We start from the raw sequence: 21,919 nt of genomic DNA on the forward strand, positions 1-21,919 counted from the left end.
AATGTATGGAGGAAACATCTGTGAATGCAGGCTATTGTTTTCCTGTTCAGGCCCAGGAGTGGAGCCATCTTTTAGTTGGTGTATTAAAAAATCTTACACACTGGAACTGAAGGTATTCCACACAAATATTACTTTATGAACAAGCAGCAAAATCACAATTCATGAGTATTAAGCACTGCCCTAAATAAAGAAATGTATAAATAATCGATGTGATACTGTATGTGTTTAGATTTTCATGTAAAAGTCTCATTTAAAAAAAAAAAAAAAACATGGACAACATCTTCTGATTACACAGAAGTATAAAATGACAGTAGTGGCTTAATTGTACATGTTCATGCAAATAATGGATCAACTACCATGAATTGACTTTCCAAATACTTAAAAAAAAAAAAAAAAAATGGGCAAACCCCACATAAAACAGTGAAGTACTATATATGCCCAGGTATAGATCTTCATGTGCTCCCCATCAGACCTGCAGTAGTGTCAGTCATACCTGTGAGAAAGCTTACACAAATGATTACTACCCAGGAGCCAGATATCAAAATAGTTCTATATTTGACTAGTAAATGGTAAACTCCGCCTCCCCAACCTTGCTGTTCTGGACCAACCCACCCAAGGTCTTTCCTCCCCCATACTTACCACATTGGTCCCACTTACATGCACCGGACATCCTGTCTCCCATCAGGAAGAGGTTTTTAAGCCTCAGATACGCGATAATTACACCAGACATAAGGCTCCTTGACAAAGGTCTCTTTGACCGAAACGTTGGGGCATGTTTGGATTGACGATGTTGGACCAATAAAACCCGTTTGTACCTATGAACAAGATGTCTTTTTGATTGGACAACTCCAGCTTGCATAAAGTTGTCCTGGAGAGTGCCCCACACCTCCAATTGGAGGATATATATATATATATATATATATATATATATATATATATATATATATATATATATATATATATATATATAGAACAATCCAAGCAGGCAGTGGCACTCCGTGGACTTAGTGAAAAAAGAATTTATTTGGAAGTGACCGACATTTCGGGGACTGGATACCCCTTTGTCAAGGTGTACAAAGGGGTATCCAGTCCCCGAAACGTCGGTCACTTCCAAATAAATTCTTTTTTCACTAAGTCCACGGAGTGCCACTGCCTGCTTGGATTGTTCCCTACATTTACCTACCTGGAGGCACCCGAGGCAATTGTAACTTACAGCGGAGTGCCAGGCTGAATATCTCCATATATATATATATATATGTATGTATGTATGTTTAATGCTCTTAACAGTGGTTCTCAAGAGATGATAAAAAACACAAAATATATGGCAAACAATTCTAATTTAAGTATAAAAGTATTAACAGATGGACATTTGCTCATAATCTAAAGCGAATTTGTTACGGTTTTCATCATGAATGTGAAATACATTTATTTTCTTATTTATGGACTCGCCTGAAGCATATTCATTTAAAAAAAGGATGAGGTTATCTGCAGACGATGTAAGACAGATATAGTTTAGGCTTCAAATTCCTGCATGATATTTAAGTTTTCTTTTCTTTCAGTTTTCAGAAACACTTGTGTTTAAAGATATTTGTATTATTATTAAAATGATTATTATTGTCTAATAAGAAGAAAAGAAACATATGCTAATGGCAGTATGGTATATAAGTAAATGGCAAGGCACATTTCACTGACATACCAAAAAACTTTTATAAACTCATAAAAACTAAAGCTAGGTACACACTGGGCGATATATCAACGATATCAATATTGTTGACAATATCGTGCATATATTGCCCAGTGTGTAGTCAATATCGTTAACGATGCACATGACCATCTGTACATGCAGCTCAATCTGACAATCTTGTTAACGATGGCATGTATGGAGCGGGTCATGTCATTCACCAATATCATGAACTGTATCGGCCAGTGTGTACGGTTAATATCATTCTATCATGGCACTGCCGATACAGATGACTATATCGGTGGCCACAGGAATAGTCTAGAGCACGTTCTCAAAGACGATCCTCAGGATCCCACACAGTGCAGGTTGTGCAGTTCTCCTCACAGAAATCAAGTGAGATGATAAGCTCCACCTGTGGATCTTCTAAAATGTGTCAGTCAGTAATTAGTGCACCTGTCGGGAGACCTGGAAAATGTGAACTGTGTGGGGTCCTGAGCTGAGGACTGAGTTTGACAACTACTGTTCCAGTGTGTACCAATCATTACATGGTGATGGGGAGTATGGGGAGTAGGATGTTGTGTGAGGTGTGTTAGGGAGGAGAGGTAGGAACCTAAGACTGGGTAAACACCAGACGTGAACCTGCTGTTGTGCTGGCCAATTCAGTTAAGTATACACACTTGCCGAACGGCCGCCTGATGTGTTAGTTCTCCAATCTAGCTTGGTGGGAATTTGAATTCAAATGCCTGCCCAGATTTTATTTCATCCCCTACAGCAAGTGACCGCCGACCATCCACACATCCTGATGCACTGCACAGCTGATGCGATATGTTTCCAAATGACTTTGTTCACAGGCATATCGGTTGTGCACACCCGTCAATGAGCTCAGACATCAAAATCCCGACAAGGGGGGGTACGTGGATAGCCCCCCCCCCCCCCCTTGTGGGCAAACTGCGCTCGCGACGTGGCGGGCCTGGTGACTCGCTATACTTGGCACACTAATTTATTCTCCCTCTATGGGAGTCGTGGACACCCACAGAGGGAGAAAGTGTCGGGATTTCGAACGCCGGGATTGTAACTGCATCCGGTATATGACCTATTAGTGACAAATGCAGCAGAGAAAAAAAAATTTAACCAAATTAAACCATAATCATTAAAACAGAAAAAAATAGGAGTAGCGGTTAAAAGATTAGTGCAGAGAATGTAACTTTTATGGGGATTGGTGCTGTATAATGGATTCAATAATCGTAAAATTCCATACAATGCTGATAAAGCAAAATTATATTTACCAATTAAAAGACACTTTTTTTTTTAATAGTATGTGGTGCATTAGATGTCATTTTAAAATTTTCAATATTGGTACATACTGTAAACCAGGAACAGTTAATATCAGTGGTAAGCAAGTGAGGTTTGCTGTAGCTCTGTCCAGGAAGCCACAATTTGACAGTTTGCTGCATGGAAAACACATCTAACAGGTTTGTAAACTCCTAGAAATCGGAAGAGAACATTTAAGTGACTTGGGAAATAACACCAGTTAAAGCTTGTATTAAACTCCTGATCTCAGATTAGAATGAGGTCAGTTTAGGGTAATTACTGTATGTCATATTTGGTGCAACTGTCCTATTAGTGAATAATTAAAAGCAAAATTATGTGGTACATGTGCCAGCTGGACAACACAACCACTTACAATCATAGAGATGAAGGATTGGAATATATTAAAATCGTACTTGCCTATATATTTGAACCAAGTTTTGAAGTTTTGGAAAAGATCCTGCACTGATGACCAATAAGTGTGCAAAGACATGAAAATCATTGCCATTACACTACCAGCACCATTGTTTCCCTAAATAGGTTAAAGCAGGGGTTCCTAATCTATTTTGAATCACAGCACCCTAGAGTTTAAAAAAAAATTTTTACGGCACCCCTAGGCCCCCAAAAAATGTAGAAAAAAATATTAAAATAATTAGATTGTGTTTATACAGTATGTGAACCTGAGATTCAGTTATGTGGTGAAGGGCATGATTTGCTTCTGACTGTACACATATTTTAGGATTGCCAGCCACCAGTACTGGTTTTGTCCATAAATAATTGACCATAAATAATTTGAATTGGTCCAGGACCACCAACCCATGGCACCCCTGCAAGTGTCCTGAGACACCCCAGGGAGCCGCAGCACGCAGTTCGGGAACTACTGGTTTAAAGTATAAAAAGTCATCATCATCATTTTTTTTTTTTAAACATAGAAATACATTTAAGCAGGGCTTAAAATGATCCAGGAGAGGTGGTGTAAATAATTCCCCCTGAAGAATTAGACGGAGCACGAGCCAGTGCCAGGGTTTTCGGCGCCTCCAGCAAACTATAAATTTGTGGATGCCGTTCATGCTGCCTACACCACGGCCAGTGTTTGAATTCAAGGAGGACTGCCTATTTCCACCTGAAGATGGTCTATGCGTCGGCAGCGCTTTGGACTACACTGCGCACCCAAGGTTTACCTCTGTCTTTCCCCTGGTCATTATTTAAACTTTTTATGAACTTTATTTGATGACTGTTATTAAATCTTTTTATGCTTCACGATCTTGGATCCATATTTAAAGAACACGCTATGTGCATGCGACTAAGAATCATTAAGAAAGTGTTGCTTATTATTGATGTATGAATATTGATCCACGCTCTGAGATATACCAGCAGTAAAGGATTAAAGAAACCCTTATGGGCATTCAAGACAGAATTTTGCAGTAAGTTTCTGCTATTAAACATACTAAGAAGAAGATCCTTTAACCTGTTATACCTGTCAAAAGCGTAAAGAAACTGCTATGTGCACTCAAGAACGCAATTTAAAGTAAGTGTGGAACTATAGGGAGAAAAGGTTGATTTAATCACCTGAGGTTCTCTCATCCACACAAGACTGCACACAAGCAAGGGTTCTTACAGTGCTGGTTCCTCCGCATCCCCCTGTTTTATAAATTTGTGCCCTACCACCCATACTTCATAGAAGAACATTGGTCCCACAAGGAAGGAGTGTGGTCACACAATTGTAACTCTAAATAAAATTATGCCACACAGTAGTACAATCATTCATATTACACCGCATGTAATATGTATGATTGCGAAAGGCGTGCTGTCATACAGTTGTAACTCTAATTAAAATTATGACCCAGATTCATATTATACCACATAGTAGTGCCCCTCATTCATATTGTAGTTCCCCTCATTCAAGTTACTCAACACAGTAGTACTCATTACACATTATGCCCTTTATACACATAATGTCCACAGTAGTGCTGCTTATAATAGTATGTGTCTTGGTCACTCCAGTAGCCCAATACCCTGTGTCTCATCAGCAGCTTCCCCTCCTCTCTGTTTCCCTCCATCCCCCTCTCATCCTGTTTTCAGCTCGCACAGAGCCTGCTCCTCTTAGTGGCTCTTCTTCACTTCAGCAGCGGTGACTGCATGACATCACATATGCAATGACAGGATTTTCTGTTGGAATTACTGTACAGGGCTGTGGTGTTGGAACTCCATTCCTCCTACCATAACAGATGGTGGAACTCAGTTCCACCCAGTTCCTCCCACTTTAACCCCTGCATTTAAGTAATTCTGATTTATGACTGACTGTGTGGCTAGTTGGTGCCGTGTCCTTATCATGGTGCCATGATGATGGGACTATTTTTATGTAGAAGACTGGGACTGCAGCTCCAAAAGCCCCATTGTAAATTTGGCCCTGGTCACAGCCTACTATGGCCTAGCACCCTATAGGTTTTCTCGCTCTCTCACTACCAGCAGATGATGATGATGATGATGATGATGATGATGACACTCAAATTTACACAATATTGATTTTTTTTTTAATGAATATTGTTTTGCTAAAGCAATAAATTATACACTATAATATAAGTGAAGGAAATAATGTCAGTAAGTATAGTTAAAGTAAGTTGAATTTACAAATAACATTGATACCCCATCGTATGCCGGAAATATTAAGCACGTGAAATAAGATGGATTCCATTTAAAAAATGCTGCAGTACAGGTTGAGTATCCCCTATCCGAAATGCTCGGGACCGCGAGCATTTCGGATAGGGGAATTTTCCGGTTTTTGGAATATTTTTTTGTAGCCATACTTACCTGTCCCCTGATGGTGTCCGGTGGTCCCTCGGCGTCCACGCAGTCCCCGGGCGTCCACAGCAGGCCTCCGGCATCTTCTCCTGGTCTCCAGCGGTCCCAGGAATGCATTGCGCGAGTGTGCGCGCGCACCGGTGACGTCACCGGCGCGCGCGCACACTCGCGCAATGCATTCCTGGGACTGCTGGAGACCCTGGAGAAGATGCCGGAGGCCTGCTGTGGACGCCCGGGGACTTGGTAAGTATGAAAAGAGGGTTAGGGGGTTAAAAAAAAAAAAAAATTCGAATGATTCCAAAAACCACGGTTTTTGGAATAATTCGGATAAGGGATGTCCGGATACCGGATACTCAACCTGTACCATGTATTAAACCTTTATATATGAAGTTGGATGGAGCGTTGCTTTTTAATCCTATGTATATGCTTTGCTGCAAGCAGGCACCCGCCCCAACAATCTGTGTTATTATTGGAGTGCCGGACCTGCTCAATAACATTGAATGGCCAGTACTCTCCTGGATGGGGCTGCATTGGACCGTGGTGCCCTCCGTGTGGTCTGGATATTTGTGGAAGAAGACAGCGGCACTCATGGGTTTGGTGAAAAATTCCAAGTGTGTTTGAAATATAAGCTCGACGTTTCAGGCTACAGGCCGCTTTTTTTCTCACCTTAAAAAAGAGGCGTCTGGCCTCGAAATGTCGTGCTTATAATTGAAATACACTTGGAATTTTTTTCACCAAACCCGTGAGTGCTGCGGTATTCTTCCACAAACAATTAAATAAATATATATATTTCACAGAAACTTATGACAACTGGCCATGATGCTTGAACAAAACAATGTACATCGCTCCAAGAGGAAAAGCACAATAGAGGCAATAATACTCTAACATCAGGATCTATATTTAAGGCACGGCTGTAGGACTGCTACTGAAAGCTTGCGCTTTAAATGCAAGTCCTGATGTTATAGTATTATTGCCTCTGGAGTGCTGTTTTTGTTGTAGAATAATATATATATATATGTATGTTGACCACCGTATACCTGTTGTATTCTGGTTTTTTCTGCTGAAATTGATTGTCTGATGCGAGTGCCTGGACCTACAATATATTATATATATATATATATATATATATATATATATATATATATATATATATATATATATATATATATATATACACACATATATATATATATATATATATATATATATATATACACATATATATATATATATATATATATATATATATACACACACACACACACACAGCGAGAGATACATATACACATATACACATGTATTTCATACATAATTTGTGGTGTTTCACAAAACAATGAACTATTATACATTCGTTTTAATTAAATGACCCTTTTGAAGCCTGTGTCAGGAGTTACAAAGTGAGTAGGCCTCTTGTAATTAGACTCACATGTAGCCGTTGCCCATCTCACTGGTTTGCTGTTACCATAAATGTCCTTTTGGGGATATTGCAAACTGAATGGACCATTGTCCTTGTATTGAGACGGGTCACTGTTGTGTTGAAAGTAGAGCGCATGAAGCATCTGAGCTTCGAATAGAAACCCATGTACTAAATAACACAGCTTGCTAATGTCTCTTTCAGTTGCACAGTGAGACCTGCTATCCAAATGACTTACTAATGTAACATAAAACCACCACTGTAAATTATATATAATCAAATAAAGGAACGTGAGCAAATTTGATGCTACTTCTTGTCAAAGAAATGCAATGACACGATTAATGGTCTACTGCTCATAAATTAAAGCACAGCACAATAAGGCAAAACTATTTTTAGTTGAAGTAAGAAAATAATGCATTTTGGCTATTTTTGTAGAACAGCTTTTACATATAATTCACGTGTGCATAAAGTGTGCCTTTTTTTAAATAAATGTTAAAGACTACATGTTCCCTCTAAGGATGTTGCATTCCCTACAGTTCCTTCATCTCATCTCGAGCACAAGCTTTGTTTACTCTCATCATCTCTTTGTTTATTTCTGCTGCATTAAATGTTGGAAGAGCTGCAAAATATTACCATTAGACTGCGGACAAACATACGTCTCAAGTTAAATCACCAGAATGGTATTCATAAACCAGGAGTGTTGCCTTAAATACACTACTACGTTGGTCAGGAAAGGAAAAATCTTCAAGCAATTGATTTTGTCCGATCAAAGCAACATTTGTACGAATTTAAATTATTGCATTGTTTTCCATGATGGAATTAAGTTTTAAATACATCCAGCATATGTTATCAATTGTTTTATATGTGCATTAAAAAAAACAAGTCATCTGCGTGACTGCTAGGATTAAATATTTATTAAAAAGAAAAAAATATATATAACAAAATGTTTAGCTACAAAAATGTATGTGGGAATTCAATTAGCCCCATTGAGCCACTGAGGTTCAATTGTGCCCTGTTTTTGCAATCGCAATTGTGGGAATTAATTCTGGTTCCTATGTGATATTGCCCGAAACCTGGAAAATTATGCCCAAAATAAAAGGCTTAACTGATTTTTTTTTGTTTGGCTGATCATGGAATTCCTCCCATATATAGCAAAGCAGAAAACAAAAATGAATATGCATTCTTTCAATACGAAATGTAAATTGCAGGAGAGGAAACGCAAACAAACAAAAACAACTGGGTATGGGTCATAGGGTCGACAGCAGTAAGGTCAACATGCACTTGGTTGACCACTGAAGGTCACATGGAAAGGTCGACATTGCATTAGATCAACACGGGCTAGGTTGACAGTCAGCAGGTCGACATGGGGGTTTTCACTTTATCCCAAATATCGACGTGCTCAGCACACTGTTTTCTCCCACCGCACTCTAGTGGATGGTAGGGCATGAAATACCGCCTGTCGGCACAGGTCAGCTTAAAAAAAACCCTGAAAAAAACCATGTCGACCTTTTGACTATCGACCTAGCCCAGATCATAATGGCTAATTGGATTGAGCCCAATATGTATTGCAAGATCTGTAACATTTTTTAAATAAAACATCTGCAGCCTTTTCAGGATCAATAGGTTCCCCATTATTATAATCCCTTTATACTGTAGCCTTGCATTTTCTACAAATGAAAGGCCACCATACACTACAAAGATTCTGCCCAATTTCATGTGTTTCCGACCTTTCTGACCGATATATTGTCTGTAAAGTGTCAAATCATATGTGTTTTCCATTCGATCCAATGCACGGTCCCGTGAGAGTTGGATAGAAGCCCCTAGGATCGCTAGTGCTGCACTACTGATGCGTCGCAATTGCATGGAATTTGATGGAAAATAGAGTGCTTTTTGTGCATGCGATGAATTGAATGCGATGTATGTATGTACCACAGGAAGTTTGCTTGGTATTTCCAGCCCCCCCCAGCCCTAATCCAGCCCATCAGATACATCTTAGGGTACAATTGTATAAGATTTATCATGGCTACATATATCTTCTGCAATATATATCTAAATAGCACAAATAGCACAAAATTGTACGGAATCACTCCCAGAAATGTACGGGGGGAGTAAAAGGGAAACTGCATCTGACTTCAAGGTCAGACATATCGTTGTAGTGTATGGGGCCCTTAACTTTCAGCAGCTCTACTCTAAAACATGCTATTTTTCTTTTTTTTTTGCAAGCATGGCGCTGTTGACCATGTTCAACATTAATCCTCAGGATGTATTAACATGTAATGAAGTCCTAAGGATGAATACATGTCTGTGGGAATAAGACATTGAGGTAAATTTATTAAGATGGGAGTTCTATTGTAGATGGTGTGTCCCATGGCAACCAATTAGGGTATACTGTACCTATTATCTCCTAGAAGGTGCTAAATCTGATTGGTTGCTATAGGCAACATCCCATCTTCAATAGAACTTCTATCTTCTCCAGCACCTATCTTTGTGCCCGCTGTGTCAGTGAGTGTCAGTCCTGTGGTGGGATGACACGGTTTGATTATGAACAAAAACTGCTTGGCTTCTATTGAACTCCAAGTAAACAATAAATGAATTCTGGAAACTAAAAGCGGCCCTGAGAAATGTTGCAGAAGTGACATATGCCGTGCAGCCATGGCAGCATCACTGGATGGCAGAGCTACTGTTTGGGAGCACTTTGCTACACAGCAGAGCACTCGCACATCAGAGTCAGCCCCCTGGCTGCAAATTCAGAAGCAGCCGGCCATGTTTTGGGCTGCAGCAGCTGCCTCCACCTGACTGGTGCAGACACACATGCGCTGTCCAGACCGCTACCACAAAATGTTCCAGCTGTGATTGCAGTTTCAGGGAACACACATACGTGATGCGACACATGCGTAGAAGTACAGATATTGTTGAATAGTAATGTATGCACGTTTGCAGGTAACTCTGAATCAGGCACATAATCTGGTCAGGAGACAGATCTGAAAATACACAACTATCTAATAAAATAACACAATATAAAAATAGTAACTTGTGGCTTACCTCTTCAGTGAGTTCACCAAACACACTTAATGCGTCAAGCAGAAGACTAGCTGTGTAGAAAGACTTTATCATATTTCTAGAAGGAAACAGAATATTGTTTTGATTTGTAATGTGAAATAATATTTTTACGGTCAGGGTAGCAAAATAAGTATGTAATCCATAACTAGGCAATAACATTTTTACAAGAGTGCACATGCTAGAAATGAATGACTGATATGGCAGAATGTTGCCCTCTTCTCATGCGGAATAGTCAGTGATGTCACCTCCTAATGTGTGGCACTCGTGGACAAAGCAAAGGCCGGTTTTAACACAATCACAGGTAAAATCACAGCCTGATGGCCGGTTCGCCAACTGTGGCTTCCTTAGTACCATTAGAAAAGTAGCAATTAGAAAAACAACAACAAAAACAAAAAACAGATCATATTAGAACATCATGAGATAGATCTTAGAGTCACGTCACAATGAGCCATCCCCCATACAATGTGGGGGGGGGGGGAGGGGGGGACTAGGGGATCATGACCTTACAGCAGCACACAAATCAGCCTATAGGAATTAGGTGATGTCTCACGGGGTAGTAATAGTGAGGAAGAGGCTGGGTTTATATGTATGAGCAGTTTCCCAACAGTCAGCTTGAGAAGCACCTGCCATGAAATATGACCCCACCAAAAAAATGTCTCTACACAATATAGGTGTATGAAAATACCAGTTACACCCACAAGAGGGAGCAACGGGCCCAGAAATACTGTAATATGGTAATGGAGGGCCCAATGATGAAGGAGAGGGACCCTATTCAATTACCAGAGAGTGACACAACTGAGCACATTAATTTAAGAAATAAAGCCGGGTGGAGGTTAATAATTGACACAACAGGGGGAGGAGCAAGGTCCAAACATGGCAGCCCATCTGGTTTCTATAGGCAACAGATGGTGATGTGGATAGTGAAAGTGATAGTGATACTCCTCCTCCTGGTATCGCATGTCACGTGGTTGGGCATGAAAAGTCCATTCTCCCAGTAGGATTTAGCAACTACCATATACTTACCCACGCTGCCCACTACAGATTGCTGCTCTGGGCATGCATAATACAGATGCCCCTCTATTCATATTACTACTAGCTACAACAGACAGCAGGTCAGGATGGTTGCTTGTCATACTCCTAATCACATCACACTATTCCTGCACATTCCCTTTTATGACTGGAGTAGGACTCTGAGTGTAGACACCGAGGAAAGCCTAGTTCCTCCCAGTATAAGTCCGCACCATCAGGATTTTTTTTTTTAAAAGCACTTACAAAAAATAATAATTAAATCCACCAACCCTCACGAAGCCTCATCATGCCATTGACCTACCAGGAAATTGGGAATGGTTTAAAACCGGAACAGATCCAGGGGTGTCTGTCCGGCGGTTGCCCTGTGCCGGGAATGCCCTGTGTCGGGTATGCAGTAAAAACCAGAATGGTCTCGACCATATGAGGAGGCTGTAATTTATTATTTATTAAAAGATATGTGTGTATATATATAATGCACACACATTCTACAGTACTTTACAGATAATATTTTAACATTCACATCAGTCCCTGCACCAGTAGAGTTTACAATATATATTGCCTACAACATGTATAAGCATACACAGATATTCTAGGGTTAATTTGTTGGGAACCAATTAACCCCACCAGTATATTTTTGGATTGTGGGAGGATACCAGGGTACCCAGATTAAACCCAAGCAAGCAATGGGAGAATATACAAACTTAAAACACTTAGGGCCATGGTGAAAATCGAATCCATGACCTTAGTGCTGTGAGGCAGTAATGTTAACTACAGTATTAAACCGTCCGTGCTCATACTAATCTCTACTTCTCCAGGTTCCGATCCGATCCTGGTTTTTACATAGTCCCCAGGAAATTGTTAATAAGCCCGATTGATAATCCACCCCTGCCTACCTCACAAAACGCTCACCTAATGCCAAGAAGCAAGACATACACAAACTCAGTACCAGCTCTACCATTAGGCAGCTTTATGAGGAAAGTCAGTATTGGTGTGTGGGATTATTGAAAAAAAAAAATTCACTACCGGTAGCTGCTTTTATATAACAGCTACTGTATTGTATTTCACTATAATTGAACTTTCTTTAATGTCCAGGGACATCCCCATGTTTTATATACTAATCTTTAGAAATTATCCTATTTTTCAAAATTGACCAAATGCACCATATCAATTCCTCTTTGCAAGTCGAGCACAATTCTACCAACTATTTTTATTCTCTCATATAACTGTTATAGTTACAGAGAAGCATTTAATATACAAAATACGTGTGGCACAATTAACTGCAGTAAATGAGCAATGATGGGGATTGTAGTCCTCCTGAGACAGGAGCACAAGTGGCATGTTTAGATGCACCTTGTGGCATGAAGGGCCTACTGGGAGAATGCAGAGGTGTCAGTCTACAGAAGAGACATTGTTTGCCTAACCAGTACATTATCAGTGCTCTACACCATTAGGAAGCTGTACTTAATACAGGTGCTGGCTGTGGAACTGCCAAGATGCCATTTCCACACTTTCACTTGGGGGGCTGGAAAGTGGGTATTGATGGCAGTAGATTACAATTTTGACTAGGGTGCTGAGAAACCTTACACTAGTCCCACACAAACCCTCACAAAAAAGTGACATTTGTTCAATCAGGTTCAAATTGCAAATTCAGACACTTTTCTTCAAATTGGGAAAAGGAAGTTCATATTCCAATAAATAGGTGCAACATACTTCTTGTTACATTACAAAAGTATAACCATTTACCATTCGAGAAATCACGTGATAGTTAAATAATGCTTAGAACCAGCTTGCAGAACTTTGTATTTAAACATGAAAAATGAAAACTCATGAAAGCATAACTGACACGCTATGCTTTTTCACTTGAGCGTTTTGTCCTGATGTCAGTGGGTCTTAACACAATCTAAAAATAGCTGTGGTGAAAAGACAAAAGTAAAAATAAAATAGCATTCATGTTCTTGCTTCATATAAGTACATTTCAATATGAAGGTGTACTTTATACTCTCCATGAGTAACTTTAATTATTTGGTAATGGAGGCAGGTACTGTATATGTTTGTAAGCATATGGTATATTTCATATAAGGAAATTCAAGCAACATGATAAACTTTAAACCATAGTTTTTATAATCTGGACAGGAGATGTTTTACAAAATGTTTCCTCTGTATGTCTGATGATGAAACGTGAAAACATTCTTCTGCCAGAATAACCCTTTCTAACATTACGCTTGGTAATTTTAGCAGATTCAATGTAACAGCTGTCACTAACCCGCAGTAAATAGAAAGCACACACACACAGGAGCTGCTGTATGCTTCTATTAATTGGGAGAAACTAAACCTTTGCTTACCTTCAACCAATTAGGTTAACCCGTGCTTAGGTTTGCCTACTACAGTTGCTATTAAAGGTTCTGTAGTTCCCACAATATTATATTTTATATAACATATAAAAAAAAAATAGTTTGTTAGAGTATGGGTATTACTTAAAACAAAACTCAAAGCCTTATCTTTCTATAAAATAAAATAAGTATTCACCCCTTTTGCTAACTAAAGGCCGATACACACTATGCCAGGGCTGAGCAACACCGGCCCTCCAGATGTTGATGAACTACACATCCCAGCATGCCTTGCATCAGTTTCAGCATGGCCAGATAGCAAAACTAATGCAAAGCATCCTGGGATGTGTAGTTCATTAACATCTGGAGGGCCGGTGTTGTCCAGCCCTGCACTAGGCAATGTGTTCAGTGAATGATCCTGTAAAACAATTTACCTTAAACTTTCCAGTGTCCTGGACAAATAATATTATACATACACACTGAACGATATGCCAAACTAGGAATGATTTCCATGAAAGACAAGCAATCCAGCTAGAGTAGACTATGGTCGTAGTAATATGCACCTCTTTATGAACTACATAGCCAAAATTGAGCTGCATGTACAGATGACAGAAACCATAGGATGAGATGACTATAAAATTGCTTCTTTCCATGTATTTCAGTAACAAGGAATTAATTAACCCTCCATTTTATAAAATAAATAAATAAATAAATAAATAAATGCGCACAGGATACCACCCAACTACCTAGATTTTCATGGGACAGTGCCATTTATCTGGGACTGTCCTGCAGTTGCGAGTCCCCCAGTCACTTGCTGCAGAGCAGAGGTGAACTGCTGTTAAGCCAAACCCCCTTTGCCAAGGCCATGCCCCTATTTTTGGGAGCGCATGGCCAGCTACATACAAGAGTCCTGTCCCTATTTCCTATTTCTAAAAGTTGGGAGCTATGCAAACATGGATAGGGGCACTGATAGGAGTCTGTCCCTGCAATGTTTTTAACGTGATTGCTGGTCAAAGATAACCGTTGTGCTTTTATATAGATATGTGTAATGGTACCCTGCTAAAACGCTCAGAAATATCTGTTGCTACATATGACCCATAGATGAATATGGCACATCTGTGAATTTGTCTTTTAGGTTGTGGAATGCAATTGAAGAGCCCCAGACAGGGCATAACCACTGTAAATTGCTACGGCTAACTGCATCCGGACCATAACATAGGAGATATATATGATATACTGTACATATGTATGCAGATTCTTTAATGCAATCAAGTGCATTACACGTAAAATATTACGATATATATCAAGAAAAATTCTAACAAATTCAGCCTAAACCCTTGATGGCTAACCTTGACACTCCAGCTGTTGTTGAACTACACATCCCGTCATGCTCGGCATCGGACTTCGCATGCCGAAAAAAGCAAAACTGAAGCAGAGCATGCTGGGATGTGAAGTTTAAAAACATCTGGTGTCAAGGTTAGCCATCAAGGGCCTAAACCAAGTGAAAATAATCCTGTAGAGCGGTCATTAGGTCAACAGTGTCTATGTTGACAGCCAAATGGTCAACCACTATTGGTCGACAGTCAATTGGTCGACTTGCATGTTAGTCTTTCTCATAGTGGTCGACCTAACAACCCATACTTCCTTGGATGAACAATGCATGTTTTCCAAGGGTCACAATAGAATCATGTGACATTAATTAGAACCACCTGTTTGGTCTTAAAAATAAAACATGTCAGTCAGTAATGAACACACCTGTGATCCAACCAGGTTACACTGTTAAGCTGGGTACAAGATATCGCTTATGGAGCGCATACATACATATAGGCCCTTATTCTGGTTCACTCGCAAAGGCAAATTCCTTCTCAAATGGACAAAACCATGTGCACTGCAGGTGAGGCAGAGAGAATTAGATTTTGGGTAAGTTATTTTGTTTCTGTGCAGAGTAAATACGGACTGCTTTATTTTTACACTGCACTTTAGATTTCAGTTTCAACACACCCCACCCACATCTAATTCTCTCTGCACATGTTACAACTGCCCCACCTGTAGTGCACATACAGTAGTTTTGTACATTCGAGAAGGAATTTGCCTTTGCAAGTGAACCAGAATAAGGGCCCGTGTGTACCCAGCTTAAAGCAGAGTACACACCAAAAAATCTATATGGAGGAATAACTGATCTGCAGACAAATCTGACAGTTTATTCTGCATACACACTGACAGAGGAGCCATGACTGTCTGCCCAGCTGCACTGTCAACCTCTGCTGGCTTGTGCAGAGACTGTACACGTGTCGTTGGATCTAATGTACCCAGCATTAGTGTGTCCTGAGGACTGGAATTGAGAAGCTTGAATCCTTTGATACAATATTACCTGTGGTTACTTACTTATGGAACCTGCCAGCTCTATCCTCATTGTCTGCATACAGGAACATTTTTAGTGCATAATTCTCCACATGGGCACTGCCAACTATTTCCTGAGTAATGGAGTCACAATCGCCCAACTGCTTCTTTAGCTATAATAAAAAAATATATATAATTAAATTGGCTTTTAAAGAAAGCATTGGCTGTTTCTAGTACAGTAAACAATTTCTAAAAGAAAACAATGCTATGATCTCTCATATATATATATATATATATATATATATATATATATATATATATATATATATATATATATATATATATATATATATATATATATATATATATATATATATATATATATATATATATATATATATATATCACACACACACACGTCCGGAGTAGCACTCCTCAACATAACATCAGGCCGGTGCAAATCCAATGCTCCGAGGTTGGAGCTAAACATACGTGGGTTATGGCGGCACGCGATAAATAAACTGGTCTCACCTTAGAGAGAGATATATATATATATATATATATATATATATATATACAGATGGCGCGGCACTCGTAACCTTGTCAGTAGAAACCAGATAGAAGCCTTCTTGCTATCATGCTATCAGCGTTTCAAATTTTGTCATCAGGATGTGATCCTGATGACAAATAAAATTTGAAACGTTGATAGCAAGACGGCTTCTATCTGGTTTCTACTGACAAGGTTACGAGTGCCGCGCCATCTGTATTACTATACTGCATCTACCGCTGCGGGGGCACCGACGACGTATTGCTACGTTATTGGGAGTGCTGGACCATATGGATATCTAGTGTCCGTGAGTCTCCGAAACACAGCCTTCTGCTGGCAGAGAGTGAAACTACATCTCTTTCTCACACATGCACAAACACAGAAGGTAGCAGACTAGCTTTCAAAGCTTTTGCTTTGAGCGAGCTTACTAGCAAACATAAAACACTACATAGCACATGCACTTTTTAAGTTATTGAAAGCGCATAACACTTTAAAATGTAACAAGAACCACTGTAAAATAAACAGAAAAATATCAGACACTTGGTTTGAAATAGTGTTATGGATTCATTTATACAATTTGTGTTTCTTTTATTATAATTTATTATGGATTATCAACCAAGAAACCCTGCTAGAGCCCAATTTCATTTCTGTACATTACCATAAAAAAGAATAACTATTTTAATGGTAATAAATGTATTTGTTTATTTCATGAACATTAGCATGCATACTGTTGTTCATTGATAAGTATGACTTTTGTACTACCAGTTCTTTCTGTTTTGTACTGTATGTCTGCACCGAGGTGTCGTGAAGCTTTTGCAGGGGTGCGTTGGGTTGGTGGTCTAGGAACAAAATAAAATATTTATGGCCAAAGTGATAGGAAAAACTAGTGCTAGTAACTACCAATTTTAAAATATGTGCAACATAAGGGTGACAAGTAAGCAAAAAGTACTTCATACTATTTTTAGAATTTAACAATAAGAAACTTTTGGACTAGGAGTGCCTTGACAAAAATGCTGTGATTCAAGAAAGTCTGGGAACTGCACTACACTGTACACAAAAAAAAATTACATTTTTCATTTGCAGTCTTTTTTGTTTTGTTACCTTAGCAATAATAGGGGGATTAAATTAGCATATACTGGTCTACTTTTGAAAAAGCATTTCAGTGAGATAGTGTAAGTAACACCTACAGTATAAGCGCAGGTATGTACTGCTGCATTCTGAGAGGCGTGTGACTTGTAAATGCGATTCAGAGAGTAATTATACCAACATCTATCTACATCTATAAGCTATCTACATCGGAGGAAAAAGCTTGGTCCATCAAACGGAGTTTCTGGGTACTCCAAACTTGCCCTTCATGCACCACGGCATACATCTGCGATCCTCGGACTCTTCTGACGGGGAAATTCAACATTTTGAATTTCAGGATATGCCGATCTTGAGCCAAACATTAAGGCAAGTTTTCTAACAAGCAGAAATTACCCAATTTCTCTACAGATCACTGATCACCGATGTCCGCTGATCAGCACAGTTGATGGATCGGGGAAATGGGAGTGCCATCGTATATGTGTGGGGCTTTAATGTTACCATTATGAATACTAGTCACAGTTTCCAGTCATGTACAAAAGATATATTTTAAAATCGATTCATCACATTTAAATTATGTTTTCATATATTCCGTAACCCCAATGTCCATTCTTCAGATGTCTAGACACAAGAGCACTGCAAAAACTGGATCAGTCACCCAATCATTAAATAGATTGATGTTTCAGTAATTCAAAGACATCTTTTAAAAAGACATCGCTATAGTATATACAAGAAGCCTCAGGTTTCCTAATAAAATATAAAAGCAAATAACACCAGCAGAGTTACAACAGGTGGACTAAGCGCTCATAAATAGACATACTGTTCACAGTAGAGGAAATCTCCAGTTATTTCATTGAAAACAAAAAACAGGATTATCACACATCACACAGGTCTCCAGTTTTTAACTGCCAAGAGCCTTTAAATGGGGGCTTTCAGCACCGGATTGCTTATGTTTTCTCTAGCAAGTTTACATGAACAAAAATCCCTTTCGCAGGCTAGACATTTACAATATTAAAATCTCTGGAACCTCTTCCTATGAAAAAAAAAAAAACAGTGGGATGGCCAAATTGGGCCACTAGAGATTTGCACTGAAGTGTAAACACCTGAAGCTTAACAAATTCTGCAAAGTAAATACGTGCAGCTATGCAAACTTCATACACAGATTTTTTTTTAGATACTTGGAAGTCTGAAAACAGAAGCTGAATTTTGCATTTACCCCAAAGCATTGAAGTAATATTCCAACATGCTTTAAGCTTAATGTCTTCGTGAAAAGCCATTATAGTTTAACTCTTTAAGTGCCAAGTGAATTGTCAAAATATGAATTTTTATTCATCATAATGTCCTGTAATGGTTACCTTAAATAGGACATAAGGTGCCCATACACTGCCTGCGACGTCTCGCAGCAGTGTACAGACACCCGATACCCGGCGGCAGGGACGCATGCGATCCGCTGTGATGGATCGCATGCGTCCCTGCTTACCGCCCGCTTCGCCGCCTGGAGGAACGGGTGGTCGGATGGCCTGCCGGTCCGACCACCTTGTCGGGTCCGGTGTGCACGCGCATCGGACCCGACGGCATGTCAGGGAGAGGAGATTTGGTCCGATTTAAAGGGGCAATTGGTCGAAATCGGACCAAATCTCCTCGATGTATGGTGGCGTATACAGTTGGGCAAAAAAAGTATTTGGACTGCTACCGACTGTGCAAGCTGACCCACTTAAAAAGATGAGAGAGGTCTGTCATTTCTATCATAGGTACACTTTAACTGTGAGAGACCGAAAGTGGGGAAAAAAATCCCATTTAATCACATTGTATGATTTTTAAACAACTTATTTGTATATTATTGCAGAAAATAAATATTTGGACACCTACCGACCAGCAAGATTTCTGACTCTCACAGACCAATTACTTCTTCTTTAAGAAGCTGACAATCTGACTCAGCCTGGGGCTCCATGCAAGATCTCACCTCATGGGGTATCAATGATCTTGAGAATGGTGAGGAATCAGCCCAGAACTACACAGGGGGACCTGGTCAATGATTTCAAGAGAACTGGGACCACAGTCACAAAGGTTACCATTAGTAACACACTACGTCAGGGGTGGCCAACCCGTGGCTCTCCCCCTGTTAAAGTTTGGCTCCTGGAAGCCCCCCCTGCCCCCCCCCCCCCACTCATCTCCGCTCCGGCGTTTGTACGCCGCTGCCCCCTCTGCCTGTCACATTCAGCAGTGACGTTGGCAGCAGGGTGGTGGATGTTCGCGGCGGCTCAGGAGGACTTGGGTGCCTGAGCGCTCCCGAGTCCACCCCGAGCCGCGCCGAACATACCCGAGCCTGCCGCCGACATCACTGCTGCTGTAAAATGAGTGACAGCTGGCGGCATGGCGGCTGGGTCAGGGGAGCTCCGGCATACGCCGGAGCAAAGGTGATGGGGGGGGGGAGGAGACAGGGGTGCGATGGAGGGGGGGCTCTAGAAGTGGCATAACTATGGAGGGTGCAGCTGCTATGGGGCCCGGGCCTTTGGGGGGCCTGAGGGCTCAGCAGACATTCCCCTGCACCCTTGATATTTTTTTGTAGCAACGCTGCCTGTACCATACCTCGACCTTGCCCATTCCCCTGACTCTCAGTCCCCCACAAGCGGCTGTAGGGGAGGAGCCATTCCAGGAAATGTAGCCTCTCTTCTGTTCCCCTTCCTACCTCTGTGAAGCTGTCCGGGCACAAACATAGAAGTGGTGAGAAGTATTGCTGCCAGCACTGTGGTGTGCTGGAAACCCGGCCCTGGCGACAGGGAGACTGGTGGCTGCCAGCACTGATGAGATCCGGCGTTGCTGTAGAGACCTGGCACTGAAGAGGAGACCCAGAGCTTAAGAGGAGTCCCAGCGTTGCTATGGAGACCCGGTGCTAAAGAGGAGTCCCGGTGCTGCTGTGGAGACCCAGCACCACCAGTGGCGGTACACAGTGCAGATTATACTGGGGGAGGCACAGTGCAACCTTTAAGAAGTAATGATTGTCTCAATTCTTTTAACCTCCTGCTCCCCCCCCACACCCCTTTTTTGGCACGCGCGTGTTGTTGGCTCTTTAGCTTGGCTACAGATATTTTTCATATCTTTACCTCTGACCGGTTGGCCACCCCTACACTATGTCATGGATTCAAATCCTGGAGTGCCCGAAAGGTTCCCCTGCTTAAGCCAGCACATTTCCAGGACCGTCTAAAGTTTGCCAGTGACCATCTGGATGATCCATAGGAGGATTGAGAGAATTTCATGTGGTCAGCTGAGAGCAAAATAGGACTTTTTGGAATAAACACCACTCGCTGTGTTTGGAGGTAGAAGAATGATGAGTGGCATCCCTAAAATACCATACCCACTGTGAAGTATGGGAGTGGAAAAGGAGACAAGACAACTGATCCGTATTAAGAAGAGGATGAACGGGGCCATGTATTGTGAGATTTTGGCCCAAATCCTACTTTCCTCAGTAAGAGCATTAAAGATGAATCATGGCTGGGTCTTCCAGCATGACAATAACTGTAAACACATCGCCCAGGCAACTAAGGCGTGGCTCCGTAAGAAGCATTTCAAGGTCCTGGAGTAGCCTAGCCAGTCTCCAGACCTCAACCCAATCGAAAATCTGTGGATGGAGTTGAAAGACCATGTTGCCTGGCGATAGCCCCAAAACATGACAGATCTAGAGTAGATCTACATGGAAGAGTGGGCCAAAATACCTGCTACAGTGTGTGCAAACCTGGTCAAGAACTACAGGAAACGTTTGACCTCTGTGTTTGCCAACCGAGGTTATATTACAAAAGTATTGAGTTTAACTTTTTGAGTATACAAATAAATTGTTTAAAAATCATACAATTTGATTTCCTGCTTTTTTACCACCTTCTGTTTCTCACAGTTGAAGTGTACCTATGATGGAAATTACAGACCTCTCATATTTTTAAGTGGGTCAACTTGCACAATCGGTGGCTGTTCAAATACTTTTTTGCCTCACTATATATATATATATATATATATATATATATATATATATATATATATATATATACATACACACACACACACATACATACATATATACACATATATACACACACACATATAGATACACATATATACACACACACACACTTATCAGAATTTTTATAACAAATGTGAGCGAGACTTGCATTTTTAGCACATATTTTGACACCTAGAAGCATGAACATGTACTACTACATCTGGGAGGCATGTCATAAAATGACTTGCATTCGAATGTAGATGAGCCCCAAAACAGTTTGTAAGATATACAGTACTGATGAAGAAAAGACACGGATAACCGCCAGGGCTTGTTTATG

The 21,919-nt window shown here is 40.5% G+C and overlaps 1 protein-coding gene across 1 annotated transcript in view; it reads right to left on the reverse strand.

The window, feature by feature from the left end:
- VTA1 (vesicle trafficking 1) overlaps positions 1–21,919 on the reverse strand; it is a 169,843-nt gene that overhangs the window by 52,700 nt on the left and 95,224 nt on the right. The window contains exons 3-4 of the mRNA XM_083176220.1: positions 16,007–16,134; positions 10,248–10,323 (exon numbers count right to left, since the gene is read on the reverse strand). Coding sequence (XP_083032346.1) covers positions 10,248–10,323; positions 16,007–16,134 — 204 coding nt within the window. The remainder of the gene's footprint in view (positions 1–10,247; positions 10,324–16,006; positions 16,135–21,919) is intronic.

This window comes from Crinia signifera, chromosome 3, assembly GCF_055691185.1.
Source record: "Crinia signifera chromosome 3, ASM5569118v1, whole genome shotgun sequence".
NCBI classification, from domain to species: Eukaryota; Metazoa; Chordata; class Amphibia; order Anura; family Myobatrachidae; genus Crinia; species Crinia signifera.